This window comes from Schistocerca gregaria, chromosome 4 (assembly GCF_023897955.1).
Source record: "Schistocerca gregaria isolate iqSchGreg1 chromosome 4, iqSchGreg1.2, whole genome shotgun sequence".
NCBI classification, from domain to species: domain Eukaryota; kingdom Metazoa; phylum Arthropoda; class Insecta; order Orthoptera; family Acrididae; genus Schistocerca; species Schistocerca gregaria.
Window position 1 is genome coordinate 662,821,351 of NC_064923.1, and position 25,001 is coordinate 662,846,351.

The following is a 25,001-nucleotide window of genomic DNA, read 5'->3' on the forward strand; positions in this document are numbered from 1 at the left end:
TGAACGACTACTTTTTTTTCTGATGGGCTGGTGGGATGTCGTACTGTCTAATTACTAGTGTGTGTGTGTGTGGTAAATGAATGAGTTAAAAGACGCAAGATGTGTTTTATATTATTTTCATCGCACAACAAGCCTTATTCCCATGCCTATGGAGTATTTATGTTAAGCAGAGAAGGCGAGTTTTAGATGGAACCGAAGATCTTCAAAACTGCGCTGCTCAACAATAGAGGTATGTGATTGTGCTCTCTACTCTCCTTTCGTGGCCGCTAAAATTACTTCCGATTCGTCTTGCCGAGACATTCAGAACCTGCAATCTTCTTTTTTCTTATAAAAATACTAGTCCGATGCAAAAGAAATACTCTTAGATTTAAATAATTGCCATTCTTTTACCCAGGCCACTGGGAATGATAGAACGTACGTGCCTCTACTCTGAATGTACGTTCGCAATCTCCGAGTGTGTTACGACGAAATTATTTCACAATGAAAATTTCTCATCAGACCGCAACCACTCGCACGCGAATGTACGTACCCTCTGAATGTATCTAGTCAGTCACGCGCGTTGTTCAAAAGCTTTACTTTTAATATTCAGTGGATTACATTTCCGAAATTAATTTTTGTTTATGCTGCAAATCGTACTTCACGCGAAGTATTTATTACGTAAGTTTCAGGCTCAATTTAATAATAAAAAAAAAAGATTCCGAATAATAGAAATAAAGAATAACAATCAAACAAATCAAACCTAAATAAACAGAAAGAGGGAACGTTACAAGGATTAAAGGATGTGTTGAAGAACAACTTCCATCTACCTAATTTGGAGAAGCTGGTATTGGGAGGAAACATCCAGATGGTACAGGTTGTGAAGCAACCATTGAAATTGAGGATATTGTGCTCAGCAGTGTGTTCTACCAATAGTGGTCAACTCTGCTCTCAGTCACAGTGTGACAGTGTCCATTCATTTGCATGGACAGTTGATTCATAATCATACCCACGTAATATGCTGTGCAGAAAGTATAGTGGAACTAGTAAATGACATAACTGCTTTCACAAGTGGCCTTGCCTCTGATTGCAGAGGATAAGTTAGTGATAGGACTTAAGTACAATGTGCTGGGTTGTTGTATTGGACAGGTCTTGCACGTGGATCTTCCACAGGGCTATAATGCATGTGGAAGGGGAGTGAAGGTGTAAGAATGAACTATGATACTACACAGACTGTGTGGATGGTGGAATACCACTTTTGTTGGGGTGGGAATTATTGTGCGTAGGATGTTCTTCATTTCCAGATGCAATGATAAATAGTCGAAACTCGAGCAAAGGTTATGGTTCAATTGTTGTGGTCTGGGATGTTATTGGGCAACTTCTTTTGCAGCTGGTTCATGGGGATGGTCAGAAGGTTAGAGGTGTAAGTGGGCATTCAGGAGGGAGATCATTCAAATCCACATCTGGCCATCCAGATTTAGGTTTCCTGTCATGCCTAGATATGACTCCAGGACAATGCCAGGATGGATCCTTTGAAAGACCACAGCCAATTTCCTTGAAAAAAAAATCTGAGTTTGTGCTCCATTTCTTATCACCTCAATGTTGACAGAACAGTAAACCTTAATACAATACTGCAGTCCCTGTGTTGTTAAGAAGAGTGATGCAATGTTACCTTGGACATGCCTGCATGTCCCTTTAACAGGCACTGTGGTGAGTACAGCCATTATGAAATACGTTAAATGTATTTGCAGTTATAAATACAAACAACCATAAGATGTATGAGGGAATGGTGTCAATGAAAATTTGTGCCAGGCAGGATTCGAACTCAGATTTCCTGTTTTACACGAACAGTAATCTTAACTGCTTTGTCTATAGCCACATGAGTCACGGCCAGACCCAAACTTCCATATGTCATTGTTTCTCCGTTACAGCCTGTACTCATACAAGTATTATGCAGTTATACAAAATTTCAATGCCAGTGGTGTTAAGAATGATGATGCAGTGTTCCTTCGGAGGAATGACATATGAAAGTTTGTGTCTGGTGAGTTGCACATGCATGGATAGCTGTAGTGGATAAGGGGACCCTCCCTCCCCCCCCCCCCCCCCCCCCACTCCCAACCACCCCCACATAGAGTGGGGCAATCTGGGTTCAAATCTTGGTCCAGCACAAATTTTCATTTATTTATTTTTGTACAGCTGAGGGTTGTTTGAATTAACTTTGCCTTCAGACTATATGGGAATGGTTTCTCAGTGTGAAGGGGTTGATAGCTATCAAAACAGCAGATTCTGTTGATTCTCAGTGGGCTTGATATGAACAGAGTTTTGGATGGAACCATCAGTCAGGTGGAACTCAATGCCCAGAAGGCAGCGGAGTACTTGTAGAAGCAAAAGGGGGAGATAGTGTTGAGACCATGAAAGACTGAGGATAGGGTGTCTTGCCCCTGGGCATAACTGCCAACAGCCTGTCCATGTGAATGAATGGCCATTGTGAAACTGTGACCAAGACCATTGTTACCTCCTGTGGTAGAACATGCTGCTGAGAATGATGTAATCAATTTCAATGACTGTTACACACCCTTGCCATCTAGATGCTTCCCCCAACCCCTCCTCCCATAACACCCACTTCTTTGAATTATGTATATGGAAGTTGTCCTTACAACACACCCTTTGATCCTGTGATCCTCCTGGTCCAGCCCCCCCCCCCCCCCATTCCATTCCTGCCCAGGATCCTAATGCCACTTCTCCTGCACCCACAACCTCTTTCCTGCAGTCTCACGCTCCCCCCCCCCCCCCCCCCAATCAATCTCATTGTGCACTGTGCACACTCCTCCTGCCTCCAGTTGGAATGAACTCACTCTTGCCATATTGATATCTGATGCCCATCTCTCTCTCTCTCTCTCTCTCTCTATCTATCTATCTATCTATCTATCTATCTCTCTCCCCCTCCCTCCCTCCCTCCCTCCCTCCCTCCCTCCCTCTCTCTCCTCTCCCCTCTCCCCCTGGCTTCAGCTGCCTTCTGAAATCCTTCTCCCTGCTCACAACCTCCCTTTTTCCCCTTCATCCACTTCACCTGACACAAACTATCAACTCAGTTGATCTGTAGTGCCAGCACAATGTAGTCAGCTGGGATCAGGTAGCCATGCATATATGTATATATTTGTGTGTGTATCCTGCAGCTCTAAAAAAAGATTAGTCCAATAGCTAGCAAAACTCTCTATCTCATTTATGTGCCTTTCATTGACTGTGTGCCTCTACTGTTGGATGAGTTGTTAGCCTTACTCCTTAAATTATTTACATTTCACCAGCACATTCTATTACCATATAATACATAATCATAGCTGTATTAATACAGCCTCAGAATTTGTTTGTGATGGCTTTCTGCACCCATGAAATTTTTTGTGCTTTATTGGATCTAATCATGAGAAATGAATTAACAAAAGTCATTATGTAAAAAAGCTCTTACACAATGTATGATTAAATATAATTTGCTATGCTGTCTCTATGTTGCACATTGTATTATCTTCCAGATATAATAAAAACCACAGTTACATAGCTATATTCATCAGGTTTAATGTTTAAAAAGCAAAAATCTGGAATGAATAACAAATTATGCATTTAGCATATACATGATCTGTTCACTATTCTGACAATTGGAAGCACTGATTAAAATATAGTTATTCTTGTCTATAATGTGTACTGTAATGGCACTCTATTGCTCCTCAAATGGTTTTCAATGGATATGGTTTGTGTTGAATTAAATCAGTTGTTGCTGAGGGAACTAGATTAAAAAACAAGGCACCAAAAATAGTAGATGAGCTTTGCTATTTGAGCAGTGAAATAACTGATGAAATCCGAAGCAGAGAGGATATAAAATGTAGACTGGCAATGGTAATAAAAGCAAATATGGATTTAAGTGTTGGGAAGTCTTTTCTGAAGGTATTTGTCTGGAGTGTAGCCTTGTTTGGAAGTGAAATGTGGATGATAAACAGTTCAGACAATAAGAAAATAGCTTTTGAAATGTGGTTCTACAGAATAATGCTGAACATTAGATGGGTAGATCATGTAACTAATGAGAAGGTACTGAATGGAATTGGAGAGAAAAGAAATTTATGGCACCACAAAGGTGGGATCACTTGCTAGGACACATTCTGAGACATCAGGAGATCATCAGTTTGTTGAGAGAGATGAATACAATAAGCAGGATCAGATGGATGTTGGTTATGGTAGTTATTCAGAGATGAAGAGGCTTGCCCAGGATAGAGTAGATAGAGCTGCATCAAACCAGTCTTTGGACTGAACACCAAAAGAACAAAAACAGCTACAAAAACAACAACATTGTTTGTGGCTAATACATATTATGGTGTTCTTTTTCAGATCTTGAGTGGTTCAATACCAGCAAGTCACTATCATTGTATGATGACCTGAAGGGAAAAGTAGTTGTACTTGACTTCTTCACATATTGTTGTATTAACTGTTTGCACATACTTCCTTATTTGAAGACCCTGGAAGATACATGTTCTGTAAAGGATGGCCTGGTGATTGTAAGTAAATGTGCTACCTATAGTAATGATTAAAAAATCTTGATTACCTTAGACCATATGTGTGCAGTTAGATTTTGTTTACTTGTTTGTTTAGTTATTTAACTTGAGGAAATGCCTATGTTATTCTTTGTATATATTCCAGTTATTTAAATTTCATAAATAACTCACAATAGTTTCTGAAGATATTGTTGGACTTATTGACATCTTAATATATGGGAATACCACTACATACCGAAATCAGTACAATCACCAATAGCATCTCGTATCAGCTGTTCATGACCTGTATACCCTTCTATTCCCAGCTGTTTTGCCCACCACAGACACACAAATCCCCGCTCTTATTCTGTGTTGCTCCAGTGAACTTATTAAAATTCTCCTTTCTTTCAGCTGTTCTTTATAACGGAAATATCCCTTCCACCAACTAAAACCGTACAAAAGCAAACTCTAAAACTACCCATATCCTGTTTATACCTTTATCTAAGAAGAGAAATTAAATTGTAAAAACTTCTCTGTAAAAATTGTTATTAATTGTATATTTAATGTCTAAACCTGTTCCTCTGTAAGTGGTAAATGGTGAATAAAGAATTGAATTGAATTAATCTAACTGAGTGCTATCCGATAATCTTCAAGGAATCTCTTGACTCTCACATTCCTTCATTAACCTGAATATATGCAAGCTTGCACATTTCCAGTATTGTATGTCCATTTTGTTGTGTCTTTCCTTCCAGTGTTCCAACACTTCCAGTAATACTGAACCTATAATTTTGAGATTTAATTTATCCATGAAAAAAGTAAGCATTAACATTTCTGTATTAAATTTAAACATAATACCAGAAACTTTATAGTTCTCTCTTTTATCACTACTGTTCACAGCTATTGATTGGTCACCACTTACTGTGTACTCAGAAATTTTGCATATTGCAATTATTGATGTGATGTGCTTTAGACACTGGTGCTTAAAACATCTATCAGGATTAACTGAAAGAATTTAATTAAAGTAACCAGATGAAAGATGAGAAACAAATAAATTCCATTTGTCTTGTTTTCAGCAATTCAGTGTATCACATCCATCAATAGAATACGAACAGATATGGAAGAAAAAAAAGAAAACAAAAAAAAACTATGGTCAGACTTTTTATAATGCTCTCCAGACTATAATTCTCTTGTTGTACATGTAAAGCCTTTTAAGTTAAAAGTTGCCTGTCATCTGGATTCTGAACTCGTTATGGATCATTCCAGCTACTAACAGAAATAGATTTTTAGCAAAGTTCACTAACTGCAGCATTGTCCCCAGAATTGATCATGTTCCCCTGTTTCTGAATGGAGTGAGAGGCTTGAACCTGTGACTTAAAAGGTTTTGCGAGAAGCTAGGCTGTGACTTCCTAGGTGTGTACTATAGGCTTAACAGGTGCACTGAAAAACACAGGTACTAGTGCCGACACTAACAAACTCCATTTGTATAGCAGTACAGTCTTCTGAACTGGCTCTTTAAGAACTGAAGCAAAGGAGGTAGGACGACAGTTCAATCCCGCATTCGGCCATCCTGATTTAGGTTTTCCGTGATTTTCCTAAATCACTCCAGGCAAATGCTGGGATAGTTCCTTTGAAAGGGCACTGCCGACTGCCTTCCCCATCCTTCCCTGATCCTATGAGACCAATAACCTTGCTGTTTGGTCTCTTCCCCCAAACATCCAACCAACCAACCAACCAACCAACCAAAGAAGGTAGCAAATGTAGGAGTTGTCTGGCCTTATAGATCTTTTTGGCCTCATCATACAGGATGCACCATGTTGTTTTAATCTCCTGCATCTTCCTTTCCTCTTGGAACACACTGCAGTCCCTAATCCAGACAAGGTGATCCCAGAGCAATTTAACACTTTAGAAGAGATGAACAACTGACTCCTTTGCATTTGGCTTCATCACATTCGGCCCAAGTGGCTTCTGCCTTGCATCCTACAGTGGTATGCCCACGGCATTGGCGTTTAAAATGGCACGTTGGGATGAGGGACATTGGTTCACAAGTTTAATTTTAAAAAAAACATGCCTTGACATGCTCTGGGAGTTTTGTGTTATTGAAGGTAAGGATAAAGAAGTCAGATTTTACCAGATCCCAATCCATCATTTTCACAATATTTTGCACATCCACAACACCTTCCAGAGCCCACCTACTTTTCAATTCTTCTTTCAGAATATTGACAAGACCTCTACATTGCACTACACATTTACTGTAGTTCAATGCGTTGTATAGTTGTGTTTAGATTCCATATTCCCTGAGGCATTTTGCTTTCTGAAGGTTCTTCACTTACTGGAAACTGGAAGTTTCAAGAAACAGTGTTCCTTTACACAATCTCTTGACAGATTTTAATATGCCACCAATGCTCCTTAAACGATTTTGAGTATAGAATGGCGAAACTTTGTCAAGGCTGTCCTTTGTTTTCTTAACTATTTAAACACCATTGCTGTGGGCACACCACTGTAGCATGTAAGGAAGAAGCCACTTGTGGCAAATACTGTGAAGCCACACACAAAGGAGACAGTTGTTCATCTCTTCTGAAGTGTGAAATTGCTCTGGGGATCACCCTGTCTGGATTAGGGACTGCAGTGTGTTTCAAGAGGAAAGGGAAGATGCAGAAGATTCAAACAACATGGTGCATCCAAGAGGAAAGGAAGATGCAGGAGATTAAAACAACATGGTGCATCCTGTATGATGAAGCCAAAAAGTTCTGTAAGGCCACATTTGCTACCTCCTTTGCTTCAGTTCTTAAGCAGCCAGTTCAGAAAACCGTGCTCCTACACAAACGGACTTTGTTAGTGTCAGCACTAGTACCTGTGTTTTTCAATGCACCTTTGCTGTTGCTGTTATTTCAAAGAACATCAGAAAAGACTGTAGTTGCTGCCAGTGTGGAGCTCCGTGTCCCTCCTAATGTTCAGTCTCGTCCACCATCCAGAGCTGCCACTTCCACTGTCACAGTTGTGGCTCCCAAACCTTTTAATAAAAAAAAGGGGGGGGGGGGGTAAAGTGTCAACTGTTGATGGATATGGGCAATAAGCAGTGTGATGATGTCAATGTCACTCTCTCTGACATCCCTCACAATTTGTCTAGAGGGCCAGTGGACCTTGACATCAGCCTGGGGCACTCATCTCACCCCAAGACTTGGCCTCCATCCATTGCAGGCTCCCCTCCCCAGCAGAAAGATGGGGTGAAAGTACTATCCCCTCAATAAATGGCCCTCATACTACAGTGGAAAGGTAATGGGCTCAGGACACATGTGGAGACCTAAAGCTCCTAGCACAGAAACTCCCCCTGTGCTTGTGTTTGCAGAAAATGCATTTTAAAGCATCTGATGCCTCTGTACTACAGTACCCTTCTTCGCCAGGGTGACCTGACTGGAGAAATGGGCAAGGGAGGGGTTGCTGTGTTTGTCAATAATTCCTACCACTCCTCTGCTCTCCCACTGGCTACTGACCTGCAAACAATTGCAACTGAAATTCATGTGTGTTAGAGGAACACCGTTTGGTCACTTTATTTACCTCCACAAGATGCGATAGACTCTTCAGCTCTCACATACCTTACAAAACAACTCCCCTGACCATTTCTCCTGCTGGGAGACTTCAATGGCAATCATGTATCGTGGGACTCAACCCCTACTTGCCCCCAGTATTAGTTTTTGGAAAGTGTTATGACATCTCACAAGTTGTCGATCCTCAAAACACATTTCTGTGCTGCTACTGGGTCATCCTTCTGCTAGATGATGTCTGCATATTCTCTCCTTACTGCTTTTGCTCATAGGTCAACATTATCAGGGAACAGAACTGCTAGGGTAGTGGAGGGGGAAGTGCCAGTTTGGAACACAAACCAGCAGTCCTCTATGTGCTTTCAACAGTGACCATGGGGTGCTGCTGTTGTAGAGGAGGCACATGCACATCTACGTAGTTTGATATTAAGTGTTCAACTGCCATGACATTAGCAAATCTTGCCATCATGCTTTGAGCATGCTCAGGATTCGGTACCAAGCATTACTTAGTTGGAAACTACAGCATTTATTTATAACTCTCTATAGCTTCTTTTAAGAGGAAATTACAGAATATGTTAGCTTTTGAAACAAACTTGTTGCCTTCATAAATTGTGGTACTTCCTATAGATGTACTTTGCTCTGCAACAGCTGACTTTGTCAGTTGGTCTTTATCCAAGTGTCTCTGATGTTCCATGCATCTACCCTATACCACCCAAATGGTCTGGCCTACTTATCTTTTCCCTCATTGGCATGAGATATGATAGGTACTCAGTTCCCGAAGTTGTAGCTCATCCTTAACAAATCGCACAAGACTTTGGCTTAGGTTGTGTGTGAAATTCACACTAGATATTATATTTCTCTAACGTTCTTTTCATTTTAATTGATGTGTTCCTTATATAAGAAATAAATGCCATTGCAACAGGTTTCTCTTCTTACTCTGAAAATTGTGAGCTATGGTTCTTTAGTTTTGGACACATTGGATTTCGTGATTGCCATAACCACTTTTACCAAAAATGTCTATAGATGCCTCGGCCTCACTGCTAAATACTCTTGGTTTGAGATTTTGCAAGCACTGTGCATTAGTTTGCTTATGAAGGCTTCTTGCTATGAGGGTGCATCACAGCTGGTGGCATGTAAGTGTACATCTGTATATACTGGTTTACAGTAAGACTTGTGTCCTATGTGCCATCTGACCTTTGCTTGATGAGCACATCTGGAAATGGAATTTCATAATTTTCTTCTGCTTGTATATCCATCATGTATCTGATGTTTTGGTGCAAGTAGTCCAGGTAATGAAAACGTCTTGTAGACGGAGTAGTGTGTGTGGCTAGATGTCAAATTTATCGTCTTCATATTGGAAGAAACACGAGTACTTGGAGGCCACTGACTTCAGCCTCTTTTCTTCAAATTCCTCCATAAACAGTCTTGTGAAACAAAATTGGTTCTTTATTCACAAAGATTAATAAGTGCTGTCAACAGAATATATCAGGTTGATTCCACATTTTGAGATTTCTAAGAGGATTTAAAACACATTCCACACAAGTAAATTTCATATCTGTGGAGTATTACCTCTGCTGTGCAACTGGATTTGTGATTCCTATCAGAAAAATCATAGTTTGTAATAAATGATGGGAAGTCTTGTAGCGAAAGTGGAGTTATGTCTCCCATAAGAAAGTCTAAAAATCCTCTGCTGTTCTTAGCCTGCATAAATGATTTAAGAGACAATCTATGCAGCCATCTTAGATTGTTTGCAGATGATATTGTCATTTAGCATCTAGTAAAGTCATTAGTAGTTTAAAATGAATTAAAAAAATATTTTGGAAAGATACCTGCAGGATGGGATGAGTGCCAATTGACCCTCAACAATGAAGTGTATGGACCTCCACTTAGTACTAAAACGTTTTCCTTAAATCTCTATGGAAAATGTAACAATAGTAAATAAAGGATAGTTGCTGCTCACCATATAGTTGCAGAGTTGCAGATAGACACAACAAAAAGACTGTTAGAAAGTGAGCTTTTGGACAACGAAGCCTTTGTCAATTTTTTATGAAAGCCTTGTTGGCCGAAAGCTCACTTTCTGACAGTCTTTGTGTTATGCCTATCTGCAACTCAGCATCGCGGCTCTGTGTTGAGTAGCAATTATCCTTTTCATAATATTGTTCCATAAATCTCTGTTACATGATAAATCAGACAAATGTAAAGGCTGTTGATTCTACTAAATACGTAGCGATTACTATTACATATAACTTAAGTTGAAACCCTCACATAGAATGTGTTATGGTGAAGATGAACTAAAGATGTGGCTTAGTAGTAGAAGACTTAGAATATGCAATAAATCTGTTGACGAGACTGCCTCTGTTGTGTTCTTCTGTACTCTTCTGGTGTATTGCTGTGCTGTATGGGATCCTTGCCAGATAGTATTGACAGAGGACATTGAAAACGTTCAGAGAAGGGCAGCTCATTTCGTATTGTCATGAAATGGGAGAGATGATGTGCGGGTATAAGTTGGAGTGGCAATCATTAAAGAAAGTCTTCCATTGTAGAGAAATTACTATCACCAATTTTCTCTACTGAATGCCAAAGCATTTTGTTGAATCCCACCTGCATTGCAACAAGAGACCATTATGATAAAATATGAGAAATCAGAGCTTGCGTGGAGAGATTAAGATGCTCATTTTCTCCACTTGCTATTTGAGTGTAGAACAGCTAAGAAATAGTCTGAAAGTGGTTGTACAAACCCTCTACCAAACATTTGAGTGTGAATTGCAGAATAATTATGCAGATGTAGGTTTTTTTCTTATTATGCTTTTAGATGATCAGAAAGGAGTACTGTGGTAGAGTATTCAGTCCATTTTTTCCTCACGATAGTGAAGTATGCATCTTCATAAAAATATTTGAGTCTTTTGCTACCTCTGTGATCAATGGCATTTGCTGAATACACTAGCTCTATAGGAATGAATATATAATGTAATTTGCTGTTAAACCTATAAAACTTGAATATATTTATTGGGACTAACTATTGTGTTTAATGGACTGCTCAGTACAATCATGTCATCTTAACTGAAGAGAATGAATAATAATTGTGTGTCTGTGGACTAATGATGCTTTGAACATAGCTTACTCCATTCACATTCTTCTGTATGTGCGGTTTGGATGTTTCCTCTACCATGACACACACTATAATATATTTTCTTCATACAACAATTTAAATCAAGTTAAATGGCATTCATAGTAATTATCATTTTTTAACAATAATTAATTGACAAATCAAATTGCACATAGTTTTGTGCAAATTACCAATGCAAGTGTAAACCAGAATGGAGATGTGACACAAGTTCGTAATGGTAGCAAGAGTTTTATGGAAAAGTAGGCAAACTGGAAAAAAGTACTTTCCTCCCAAAGAGTGTGGGGCTTCTGCATCCTTCAGACTTTCTTTTCATATAACAATCATTCTGTCATCATGATTTATCACACGCCATACTTCATCAGGAAAAGTACATGGTGACAATTATTGAACTGTATGAAACAAAATTATCATAACTTCTGAATGTCTCATGTTAAAACGTTCAAACTGCACGGTTGGTACAGGACATGACGAGAATTAGTACATACATACTTTTGATGCAGTGACACAGTCCACTTTCATTTGGATGAGTTCATCAATAAACAAAATTGGTGCATTTGGGGGACTGAGAATCTGCATTTTGCGATCAAGAAGTCTCTTCACCCACTGACTACTGAATGGTACAGTGAAGGTTTCGGAAGATGATTTCATCCTCATTAGCCAAAGTGACCCACAAGATGTGGTTCATGCAGGTCTGGGCTCGACCCCATCGAAGCAGAAGAGTGTTTGATGTTCTGGAGGAGCACTTTGGGGACCGCATTGTGGCTCTGGGATAACCAGAGGCCACTGGCATGCACCTCGATCGACCGCTATATTCTCCGCATCTGAACATGTGTCTTCTTTTGGTGGAGCTATATTAAAGACAAGGTGTACAGCAACAATCCCAAAGCCATTGCTGAGCTGAAAACAGCCATTCAGGAGGTCATCGACAGCATCGATGTTTTGACACTTCAGAATGTCAAGCAGAATTTCGCTATTTGTTTGTGCCACATCATCACCAATGATGGCAGACATATTGAACATGTCATCATCTCAATCCGAATATCTGTAGTGATGTTTACATGCTGAATAAAGCGTGTGCACACTGTAGTTTGTACCTAATTTATGTTTTCTTTTGAGATAGTCCAACAATTGTCACACTGCATGTAGGTATAAGGAACACAAGTATGTCAGCAGCTAGAGCTGGTCATGTGTGTGTGAGTTGCATTTGCGTGAAAGGGGGGGGGGGGGGGGGAGAGAGAGAGAGAGAGAGAGAGAGAGAGAGAGAGAGAGGAGAGAATGTGTGTGTGTGTGTGTGTGTGTGTGTGTGTGTGTGTGTGTGTGTGTGTGTGTGTGTGTGTGTGTTGTCTAATTCAGAAGAAGATGTCCGCAGCTCGTGGTCTAGTGGTTAGCATTGCCGCCTCTGGATCACAGGGTTCCGGCTTTGATTCCCAGCCGGGTCAGGGATTTTTCTCCATGCAGGGACTGGGTCTCTGTGTTGTCCTCCTCATTGGGAGTTTGTACGGATGCTGATAACCATACAGTTGAGCACCCTGCAAACCAAATATCATCAGCACCATTGGAAGAAGACCTATTTGTCGAAAGCTTGCTTGTTAAGTATTTTTCTTGTGCCTGTCTGCGATTCAGCTACACCATTAAATAGTGAGTAGCAGACTATTCTTTTCATAATATTGTCATTACCATTGACTGGATTTTCGATTGTTTGAACACTTATCCAATATTGATAAATTTAAATCATTTTATGTGTGTTAGTTTGTGATGGCAGTTGAGTGGTCACATCTTATACAGCCATTCCTTATGCAAAAAGTTTTTAACCAATGTTCAAATCTATTGTACTATAGCAAAATAAGAGAAAAATTCTTTTTCTCTTTGCAGGCAAACATTTTGAACGGTACAAAGTATTATGATATTTTTATTGTATTTCAGGTTGGTGTACACAGTGCAAAATTTAATAATGAAAAAGATTCAGCAAATATTCTTTCCGCCTTGCAACGTTATGAAGTGCATCATCCTGTCGTTAATGATTCTGAAGGTATAATGTGGAATGACATTGCCATTCCATGCTGGCCTACACTACTTGTGTTGGGTAAGACTTTGGGAAAATAAATTTAAAAGCTAATCCTTTGATGTTTTATAAGTGTGCATGATTACCACTAAAATCGTAACTACTCTGCAACCTAAATACTTAGTTTCTGACTGAAGCTGAAGTCATGCTTAGGAACTAAAGAGAAAAGCAAACTAGAAAATTATGGAGAAGGTTATGTTCATTGCATTTTACTTCTAGAAATACATAAGTGGAAGGTGAACACCGTAGTTCAGGACATCGAATGCAGCAGGCACTGTGAATACCTGTGAATTAATAATTCACTGCATAAGATTAATATAGTAATGGAAGGTCATGAAAGGTGTGCAGACTAGGGAGTAACTACAGACAACTGCACACATTATAAATGAAATATTTATCTTTTGGAAGTGTTGAGAAAAATTGAGCTGACTCATGACACTAATGGCCACTATTTCCAGTAGACTGCAGAAAAATTCTACTACCTCCAATGATTACCTCACGTAACAACCCTAAGGACAAAATGAGGGAGATTTTGGCTTGTTTTCTGCATCCGATTTGAAAGTGGAACAGGGAAGGGAATAATTAGCATCAGTACAAAGTACACTTCATTATGCATTTTAAAGTGATGTACTGAACATGTATCTAAATGTAGGCCTAGATTTGGAATGCTGCCTGCCAGCAATGGCACAGTAGTATATCAACATCATTGTTTTTGTGGTTTCTAAACAAAAATGACAAATATATTTTTAATGAAACATAATATTTTAAAGGTGATCAAAATTTTTTGTTATTATTAATATAAGGTACTACTTGTCATTAAAGAATCCAGCTAACATTTCTCCCTGTAATAAAAGTTGTGCTCTTTAATATTCACTCCTTTCATATATTTTTTGGTGAATTAATGGTTTGTTTATGTGCACTTATCCTCACAACTGGCGAATCTCTCTCAGCTTGGAGTCTGAGTGACCTGTCTCTCTTGTCTAGCCTTCCCCGGTGTACTCTCTTTGCTCCCTGAGGAGCTGGTAGCTCTGAAACCTAGATATAGTTTTTCTAGCTTTTACAAGATTATCTATCAGCTCCAAAAGATATGTATATACCTTTCTTTCTCTGCTTTCAAATGCATTTCAGCAATAGTTGGAGTTCAGCCTTCAGAAGATAAATACTGGCAAGTCATTCTGTCTCCTTAAGCCATTCTGTCTCCTTATAATTTTATAACTTTAAGAAATATATTTTTTATGTTTTTATAAATAAAACTATAGATGTCATGAATCTGAAGGTTGGTTTGAACATCACAGTGCTTTACCAGCTCTGGTTGTATTGGAGGGATTAAAACAAGTGACAGGTGACAGATACAATTCTAGGATTGACTGGGGATTATATGCTAGACCTTCACAATCATAGTGTGGGACGTACCCCTGGAGCCCTCAACAGAAAACTATTTTAGGTATCCCCTTAATTGTCCCAGTTACTTTCCTTGTAATTGCATTTCCCGATAAAAAATATCCAGTTTGGTGTTATTATTTTTGTCATAGTTTTATTTCATCGTCACAAGTATAACTGGTTGTATAATGCTGAGGAATATTTTTCAAGTGTAGTCTATAGTCTGGCAGATATAGTTACATGGTACAGTAAGTGTAGCCAACTTTTTGAACACATGCTTCCAAACCTTTTCTGTAGTGAATATGGCATGGTGACTGCTACTTATTCAGTGAACTAAATGAAAATTGACAGTAATCTGTGAACAATCAATGGATTACACTGTCATCCAGCCTCTCTTTGAGTGACATATATTGAGAATAACAGTTTTCGTCATATATTTTGTGTAATGTCATCTTCCAAAACCTTAAATGGTTTGTGATTAAGCATTTATTAAGTCTGTTATCTGTTGTAATTGTGCCACATTGTTTGTAAGCAGTATTTGCAACTTTCATTTACAGGTCCATCAGGTGAGCCCATTTTGGTGCAGGTTGGAGAGAGCGGTGTTGCAGTAGCACTAAAATTTGTAAAAATTGCTTTGAAATACTTCAGAGAGAAAGGATATCTATCAGAACACACCCTGCCTGTGACACCAGCAGCACATTTACGCCCAAAGTGTAACAACTCACTACTGTTCCCAGGAAAGATCACTGTCTGTCACTGCTGCAAGGAAAAACCATGTGGCACCATTGCGATTTCAGACACTGGCAACCATCGTGTTGTTATCATGTCAGACTGTGGTAAAGTTGAGGTGAGTGACAGTTCTGTCGATGAAGATACTTTTTTTATTTAAATATTTTTCCCCATACTTTTATTGCCAATATGATATATATCATTACATCTAGCATTAGAACTCCTACAAAAACTGATGACAAGTGAGCACTCATGTACAGATATCATGGAAAGAACATCAGCACACTTGCAGCTTTTGAACTTTTGTTCTCCTTGGTATATACATTTTTATGTATATCAGTGTGTGTGCGCACAGAAACACACACACAAATGAGATGTTTTACCTTCATGGCTTTAAGGAAAGTGAAAGATAAAGAGAGTGAGTGTTTGTATTCTGGAAAAAGAATTAAACTTTGAAAATTACAGTTGATTATCTACTCTTTCTGTTAGCCTTTTTCCTTCCAAGAATTTTCATTGTGTGAAAACAATATAAAAAGTGGCCCTTATTAAATTAAGCAATGTGTGTTTTTGCATAGTATATGCTATATTGATGTTTATTAACAATGTCATTTAAATGTAAAAAAAAAAAGTTAGAGCTATTGATGTGAAGTAGTTCTTCCCTCCCTCCTGCTCCCAGTGAAAACTATATCAAAATCCTTACAGTAGTTCCTGAGATTAGCCTTCCTGTATAGAAAGAGAAACATAATGAGAGACTTTAATTTGCAATACGTATAGAATATGAAGATGTGTAAAGGTTCTTTTAATAATAATTTCAGGTGGTTCAATTATCTGATACAATTTTTCAGTTGAGCACCACCTTGGTAGTTTATGTGTCCTTAATCTACCCCATCTATCCAATGATGGAAAGGGGACATACAGTTTAACATGAAATCCAATGTGTCATTTCTGACAAAACTCTATATCATTGAGAGATAACTGCTAGGTAAGCAGACTAAAAAAAATCTGTGGTCCAACTGGGGTTCAATTCCATGATCTTCTGGCTTCCAGGAACATGTCTTACCAGTAGACCACCAGGCCAACATAGATTTCAAACACGGTTTATTGCTCTCTTGAGTTGCCACAGCTGTCTACCGTTTTTCCCACCAGATACTGCCTACTCTGTAGCTGACCAGCTTGTACCTCTCATTGTTGATATGAGATGTCACTCCAAATGTCAATTAAATATGAAACTGATAACAATACATACATTACACACTTGTAATTACTTAGCAGGAATAAATTAAATATGCAAACCTTCCTTACGAGTCAGCTTATATATTAGTGAATACCATGTCAAAATCGCTATATCAGGTCCTGAGATTATCCTGAACATAAAGACAGAAATCCAAGAGTGAATTTAATTTATAATATTTAGAAATAAATATACACGATGGGGAAAAAATCACAACCAAGAAGGAGTTGTGGGGCGTAAATGAAAGATGGTAGGTGCTGTTCTTCATCTGAAAGATGATATCTATTCAAATTTTGTGCAAGGCGCATAAGAGTGGCACTAGTAGAACCACTAGGAGGTTGCAAATCAGGCTTGCTTTAAGTACATGCCATAACAGTCACTAACATTAGTTATCTTTGAGATTCGATGTAGTGAGTTGGTGTTAGACAAGAATGCCTTTAAGGTGACAAAGATGCTATTATCAGCACCTCACACAGTTTGAATGAGGTCATGTAATAGGGCTACAAGAAGCTGGATGTTCCTTCTGTGATACTGCAGAAAGGCTTGGCAAGAATGTAGCCACTGTACATGCTTGCTAGCAGTGGCGGTCACAAGAATTTATGGTAACCAGAAGACTGGGCTCCAGACGGCCAAGCGACACTACCGAGAGGGAAGGCCACCGTGTTCAGCATCGCATCGTACTGCATCTGCGTCAACATTTGAGTAGCAGCTGGCACCGCAGTGGCACAATGAACTGTTACAAATTGGTTACTTCAAGGACAGCTCAGACCAGAGGCCCTGTAGCGTGCATTCCATTGACTTCAGTGGTTCCATATGAGAGCTCATTGAATGGCAGTGTGGAGGTCTGTTGTGTTTTCTGATGAAAAGAGGTTCTCTCTCGGTGCGGTTCGGGGAATGATTTTGTATAACAGCAGGAGCACTCTCATGGTCATCCCATGCACTGACTGCAAATCTGTATGTCAGTCTGGTGATTTGATATAATTTTGCTGCCTTTCATGAACAGCATTTCAGGGGATGTTTTCCAATAGAATAACACTCAGCCATATACTGATGTTGTAACCCAGGATGCTCTACAGAGTGTTGATATGTTTCCTTGGCCTGCTCAATCACCAGATCTGTCTCCAATCAAGCACATATGGGACATCATCGGACGACAACACCAGCGTCATCCCAAACAGCTTAACAATCCCTGTATTGAACGACCAAGTGCAACAGGCCTGGAACTCCTTTCCACAAACTGACATCTGACAGTTGTACAACACAGTGAATGGACTTTTGTATGGTTGCTTTCAACCAGTTGTTAATGTACCAGAATTTCACATTTGTAAAGGCTTATTTTACACTTACATAACCTGTTAGTCACTTAAATATGTTACCTAGACAAATATATTCCCAAAAAATCATTCTCTACATTAATTATTTTTTGGGATTGCAATTTTTCCTGATAGGTGGCATATAAGACTTATTTTTATCATTATTGCTGTGCTTTCTAAACTTCCTCTAATCAATTTATTGCATATTTATAATCTGTTACTTGACCTGGTGCCTAATCACTGTAGCAGGTTGTGTTATTTATATAAGTACATTGTAATTTTTAAATGATTACTCCCAACAAGGAAAACGCCCAACTATGTTATGTTTATTCACAGTATGACACGTATCATCAGTCACCTTTGGGACTGGGATATGGGTTGGAATGGAAGAAAGGACAGATTGTCTGAAAGTAAAGAAAAATGTATGTTAAAATAAACAATCTCTGAACTATAAAATGACTGATGTACATATGTATATTGTTCTCTACAGTAAAAACATTGCAGTAGACTGCACAGAAGCTGTTATTATTATATATCAAAAAAGAGCAATACTTTACAGTATGCATATACTGTACTGTGCATACAGTACATATCTATGGATCTATGGTACTTTAAAAATCAGAGGAAATTGTAGACTTAGCTGCAGTGTTCTTCCATTTCTTGATCCACAAAATGTCCGTAGATTTGTGGTTAAGTTCTGCTCAATGTACTGAAGGGTAATATCAAAAGGGTTCTGGCATCAGTGTGTGAATCTGGTTAGGCGGTTCTTCATTATCACAATCCATGTCCTCATTCACAGTTTCTTCACCAGTCTTTTTTCCAAAACAAGGACAATAATCTGGTTGTCATTGAGCTCTTCACTGGCTTCACAGTCTTTGTCATATTGGATAGTCCACTCCTTAGTTTCACTGGCACAGATGTTCGGTAGTTATTTTTTTGTTCATTTTTGATCTAGTCACTTTCGGTCCTAACTTTCAGCTTATGTAAAGATTTTCACAGCGTGTCTTGGTTTAGTTCCTCCCATGATTCTGCAACCATATAGACAACATCTTTGACATTGAGGGATTTCATAGCTTCAAGTATGTTACAACCTTCATGAGAATTTTCTAAAATTGAGATTATGTTTTCTCTCCGATACCACCTCTTTAACCATTCTACCACTCCTTGATCCATTAGTTAGATAAGTGATGTGACATTTGGTGCAAGGAAAATAGCTTTGATGTCACCTACACTAAATCTCCTCAGATAGATATGATGGTGCGTTATCGAGCAGAAGTAGAACATGAACAGGGAGCTTCTTTTGTTTCAAGTCTGTTTCAACAGATAGAATGAACTCACCAAAAACCAAGATTTGAAAAGATTACAGTCAGTTCCAGCAGATTTTTGATTGTGGTAATAAACCGGCATGGAAGATAAGTTAGTAATTTTTTCAAATGCCCTTGGCTTCTTACATTTGCCAATAATGAAGAGGGGAAGCTTATGTGTACCATCAGCATTGCTGCAAGGACCATTGCGTAGCCTATCTTTGTTAAGTTTCATTTAATGCAGTGACTGTTTTGATTGACAGCGTTTTATAGTTTAGGTCTGTCTCATCTGTATTATAGACTTGGCAAGGTAACAGTTCATTTTCTTTGACAATTTCTCGAGGCTTTGCAGAGAACTCCTTAGCTGCCTTAGCATCAGCAGAAATTGATACAAATCTAACAGCATAAAAGATTTTCCAGTGATGACTCTAGCCTGCACTAGCTGTGAACTCACTTTTTGTGCAAAGCTATTTTTTCTGTTATAATGGGACCATATATTGGGGTTCCTTTCCTTCTGTCATGGTTTAGCCACATCCACAATGCGTTATCAGGCAGTTCAAATTTAGGCTTTTTGAATGTTTTGTGATTCGTAAGAGCATTTTTACCATCTTTCATCACTATATGTGATTCAATGTCTTTCTGATTTCTTCTCCGATCTTTTATTGTTTAATGCCTACACTGGATTTCTAAGCAGTTTTTTGGAATGATTCCCAGTCTTCATAGTACTGCTAGTTTGGCATTTAATGAAAGAGTAACATGTTTACATTTCACTCCTGACATATAGAGAAAAAAAACATACATACAGCTGTGTAGTGCCCACAATGTAAAACAAATACATACAATACTGTGGCGGGCACAGAAGAACATTGTCGTAAAACTGCCGAAAGTGAACACTAAAAACTTCACTGTGCAGTGCTGTACAATAAAATGCAGACTACACAGAAACAGTACAAGAGATGATGGAGCAAGCAATAACAAATTACCTGTAAACCACAATGGTGTGACAGGTAGTGAGTCAGAGCCACAACTCAGGACGAGTTAAACTCGTGCACAGTCAGATCAACAGGGGCTATGGACCAGCCGAGGGCAGATGAGAAGGGTTCTGTGTAACAGTATGCTACAGTTGTGGCATCCATCTCATCAGGCATTAGGGACAGGATTAATTGAATGGTCCTTTAGCAGATGTCCTCGATCACCAAGGGTCAGTGCATGACATGACACAGAAAGGACACATTTCACTTGACATTTTGTGGTACTACTCACTCAAAAGCTTTATCATTGCTGTCTTTTGAGAACTAAGTGCTTTGTTTACTTTGTTTTCAACAGGAGGGCAGAAATGAATCCACTTTATGGCCAGTACATATATTTACCCAAATTTGTTACCATTCATTGCCCACCTTTCATTGTAATGCATCTCTAATATCCAATAAATTTCCAATTTCCACTTGCATTTTCTCTGTACTTCCTCTTTGAAGTTGGTGCAGAGTTCTTATCCTTCATATAAGCATATCTATAGGGTATATTTCCAAAACTATGAGGAAGAAATCTATTTGCATTTTTCAGTGGCAACTATTTGCTGTAGGGATGTTCCCCTGTGCGTTCTTCCCAAAAGCTTTACCAGCCTTAACTACCTTAGTGTATGAGTCCAGACATTGGCTCCAAATGAAACTATAAGGATTGCCTCACAATACCATCTCACTGTGTCCCATCATAACATATACTGGACTGTGGTTGTATTGATAGTTAATCTTTTGCATAATTTTAAGGCTTCTTCAGAGACTGCTTTTATGTGGCCTTTAAATGTCAATCCCTTGTCAAGATCGAGGCCAAGATACTAACAAACATGTTGCCTCTTGATTGACATGTTTTTGTCCTTATGGTATAGTCACAATGCCCTTGACAATTGAAAACATCAGTGATAAACAATGGTACAGGACAAGTTGGTTGTTTTAAGAAATGTCACAGTAAAGTTTCAGTAAAAACTCACAAATAAGATATCTCAAAAACATTGATTGTGATTTATTTATTTGAATAAGTCACCATTTTCAAATGTTTCTGGAATGATAACTGATTTTATCAACAATAGGAAAAGAATAGATTGCTGCTCGCCACATAGAGAAGACGTTGAGTTGCTGACAGGCACAATGAAAACAATGCTAAACATTTAGCTTTCAGACAAGAAAAGTCCCCCATTAGAAGTAGAGAACACACACACATTCACATAAGCATGATTCGAACACCTGCTTCTGACACGAGCAGCAGTCTGAAGTGGGTGGTGAGGGTAAGGAGGAGCCATGGAATGGGGTAGGGAGGGATACCTGGTAGGAGTTGGGGAAGATTTTGTGCTGCTGCTGAAGCAAGCGGGAAAATGGTGGGGACAGAATGATGCTACTAGATGCAGAGATGGATGCTATGCTGGGGGAGAGAAGAGGCGAGGTATGCAGAGTCCACCAGAAAAATGTATACATTCTTTGCCAGGCTCTATTGAGATATCAATATTGTCATTCAATTTGAGTTATGAATGTCTTGTAGTATGGTCTTTGGCTCAACAGATGTTTTCATTCCTTAAAGTTTGTATACATTTTTCTGGTGGACTCTGTAGAGAAGGGGAAAAGACTAGTAGATGCATTGGTGTATAAAAGGCATGTATAGTTCTGGAGTGGGACAGGGAACTGGGTAGAGGTCATAGATTAGCAAAGGTTGAGGACAGGGTGGTTACAAGAATGAAGGATCTGTTTTAGGGAGAGTTGACACCTAAGCAACTGAGAGAAGCTGGTGTTGTTTTAGGGACCCAGATAAATAATGAACCAGATGGTACAGACTGTGAAGCAGGCACTGAAGTGGGTAGTGACGATAAGGAGGAGGCATGGCATGGGGGCAGTGTATTCAGGAACTGGATGGTACAACTTGGCCGTGGTTTGGAGGTGGCCATTCGTGTGGACTGACAGCTGGTTAGTTGTCATGCCCATGCAGAAAGCAGCACAGTGGTTGCAGCTTAGTTTGTACATCACATGGCTGTTTTCATGGGTGGCCCTGCTTTTTATGGGATAGGGGATGCACGTGACAGGACTGGAGTAGTAGTGGGAGGATGTCTGGCACAGGTCTTGCATCTAGATCTGTCGCAGGGCTATGAACCATGAGGCAAGAGGCTGGGAGCAGAGGTGAAATATGGATGAAAGACAAGCCACAATCTATGAACAGTTTTGTTCACAGACGACACGCAGCTATGTGACTGTGGATTATTGGTGTGGCATCTCATGTTCCATTTTCTTCCCACCGAAATAGTTATTCCTAGACTTCCAAATTTGTCCTATGTCCTCCCTTATGCTTGCATATTTTTATGTGTTATTTTCTGTACCCTCCTGTGCTACACTTACTCCATTGAAACCCTTACCCAGCCTCTCTCTCTCTCTCTCTCTCTCTCTCTCTCTCTCTCTCTCTCTATCTCTCTCTCTCTCTCTCTCTCACACACACACACACACACACACACAGATTGTCTTTTATTTTTATTTTTTATCTCATTGGGTTTTCATATTTATTGTAGTTTCATCTTTCATTATCAACCCTACTTCCTCAGGTCTCATGTTTTTCTCATATCTCACTTGTTTTGTTGTTTTTGTGATTTTTTCCCCCACATATTTTGTACGAGTTTTTTTTATCCTCTACTATGGGTCCTTGTTTCTTCAATGTGCTCCACTACAGAAAAGTTTCCGTATCCCTAGCCAGAACTCAGTCCCACATAACTGTCCCTGTATTGTTGCCCAGCTCATGGAATCCCCCAGATGGCTTGACAGTCAGATTACCAATCTTCAGCTGCAACCCCCTCCTTCCACAGTGACCCCTATCTGGTCAAATTCTGTTGGTCCATAGCACTCACCAACCTTGTCCTACAAAAATATGTAAATCAGGCCAAAACATCCTTGCAATACCTCTTATCTGTCCTTAAAATTCTCCTGCTCTGCAATCCCAGACTCCTACACCCAATCTTCCATAGTGAAGCTCTTTCTCTCCAGGAGCTAGAGCAGAATGCACAATGCCACCTCAAAAAACTCTCCAACCTGTTTACCTCCTACTCCCACCTTGAGCTACCACTACCTGTGTAGGAGCCTCCATCAAACCTCCCCTGAATTCTGTCATAGCAGACAAACCCTATTTTGGAGAACTACTACATGTACTACACCCTATGAAATGCTCTTCCACCACAATGCAGTATCAGAAATCCAAACAGAACTGAAACTCTGTCATAAACCTGTCCTCCCTGTCCTCCAAAAGTCCCAATCTAACAGAAGCATCAGTCACTTCCGAAGGCCTTACTTTTTGTCCCACTCCAAAATTCAGTCATGCTGGACGTTTTAAAGATTTTCTCTCCTTCCCCACATTCCTGCAGTGGAAACAGTTTTTCACCACCAATCCTACCAATCAGAATCAACCCAAAACCAAACTGTACCATACCTAAGTCAGTTCTCTCCTCCATCCAACTGTGATCCACCGTCGCTGTCCCTACATCACCCCTCGTTAACTTTCCAGAATGATCCTAACCTTGAACCTTGCCTCACCAGCACTCCCCAAATTCCTAAACTTGGAATCCAACCTTACATTCACAGAAAGAACCCCTCTTCACCACCTAAAAGCTGATCTCGACCTTGTAATCCTACTTGCTGATAAATACACCACCACTGTGTTTATGAACTGTAAGGATTACATCGCGTAGGGTCTCTGCACCGTGTGTGTGTGTGTGTGTGTGTGTGTGTGTGTGTGTGTGCGTGTGCTGCTGTGGCCAGTTAGTCTGCTCTTATGGATTAACTATTAACTTATTACCTACAACCTGCCCTCCTATATAAAAGGTCTCATAGACTCTCCATAATTCTTGTTCGTTTACCACTTGGCATCCTACTCACCACAGTCAATTCCACCTCTCTCTACTCTGACATCAGTGCTCATGTACTTCCCACTGTTGAACACTAACTTTCTCAGTGCCTGACTGATTCCAAACCCACAAACTCCTTCCTAGTAAATGTGACCAAATATGTCCTCACTCACAACATGGGTGTCAGCATGGCAACATCCTATGGGAAATGGGGAGGAATCCCATACCCCTCAGTTGTTTCAGATTCATTGATGGCATCTTCATGATCTGGACCGAGGGTGAGGACACCCTACCCACAATCCTCCAGAACCTCAACACCTTCCCCCTCATTTGCTTTAGCTGGTCCTCCTCAATCCAACAACCCACCTTCCTTGATGTTGACCTCCACCTCAAACATGCTACCCACTCCATACTAAGAAGTCCATTCCACAAAGTAGATCTCCCATGCCTTATCTGTCCGCACCTCCCACATGCCCCCTCTCTGACCACAAAGGAGCACTCCTCCTATCATGACTCACTACCACAAAGGCCTGGAGCACTTGAATGGCATTCTCTGCCATAGTTCAGATTACCCTGTCATATCTTGAAATGAAGAATATCCTACCCACTCTTTTGCCCATCCCTTCCACAGTGATATTCAGTGCCCTTCAAAACCACACAGTATCCTTGCCCATCCCTACTCTGCCTCTGCTCCCATCCACTTGCCTTGCCTCATGGCTCATATCCATATGGTAAACCTAAATGCACCATATGTCCCATACATTCTTCCACTACCACCTATTGCAGTCCTGTCACAGGCATCTCCTATCCCATCAAAGACTGGGCTACCTGTGAAAGCAGTCATGTGATCTACAAACTAAGTTGCAACCATTTTACTACTTTCTATGTGGGCGTGACAACTAACAAGTTGTCTGTCTGTGTGAATGGCCAACCCTAAGCTGAGGCCAAGAGAAGTT

At 39.7% G+C, this 25,001-nt stretch overlaps 1 protein-coding gene across 1 annotated transcript in view; it reads left to right on the forward strand.

Moving 5' to 3' along the window:
* The window catches only part of LOC126267178 (NHL repeat-containing protein 2), a 168,530-nt gene that overhangs the window by 27,052 nt on the left and 116,477 nt on the right, over positions 1 to 25,001 (forward strand). Inside the window, exons 2-4 of the mRNA XM_049972140.1 lie at positions 4,351 to 4,517; positions 13,083 to 13,242; positions 15,159 to 15,448. Of these exons, the coding sequence (XP_049828097.1) occupies positions 4,351 to 4,517; positions 13,083 to 13,242; positions 15,159 to 15,448 (617 nt within the window). The remainder of the gene's footprint in view (positions 1 to 4,350; positions 4,518 to 13,082; positions 13,243 to 15,158; positions 15,449 to 25,001) is intronic.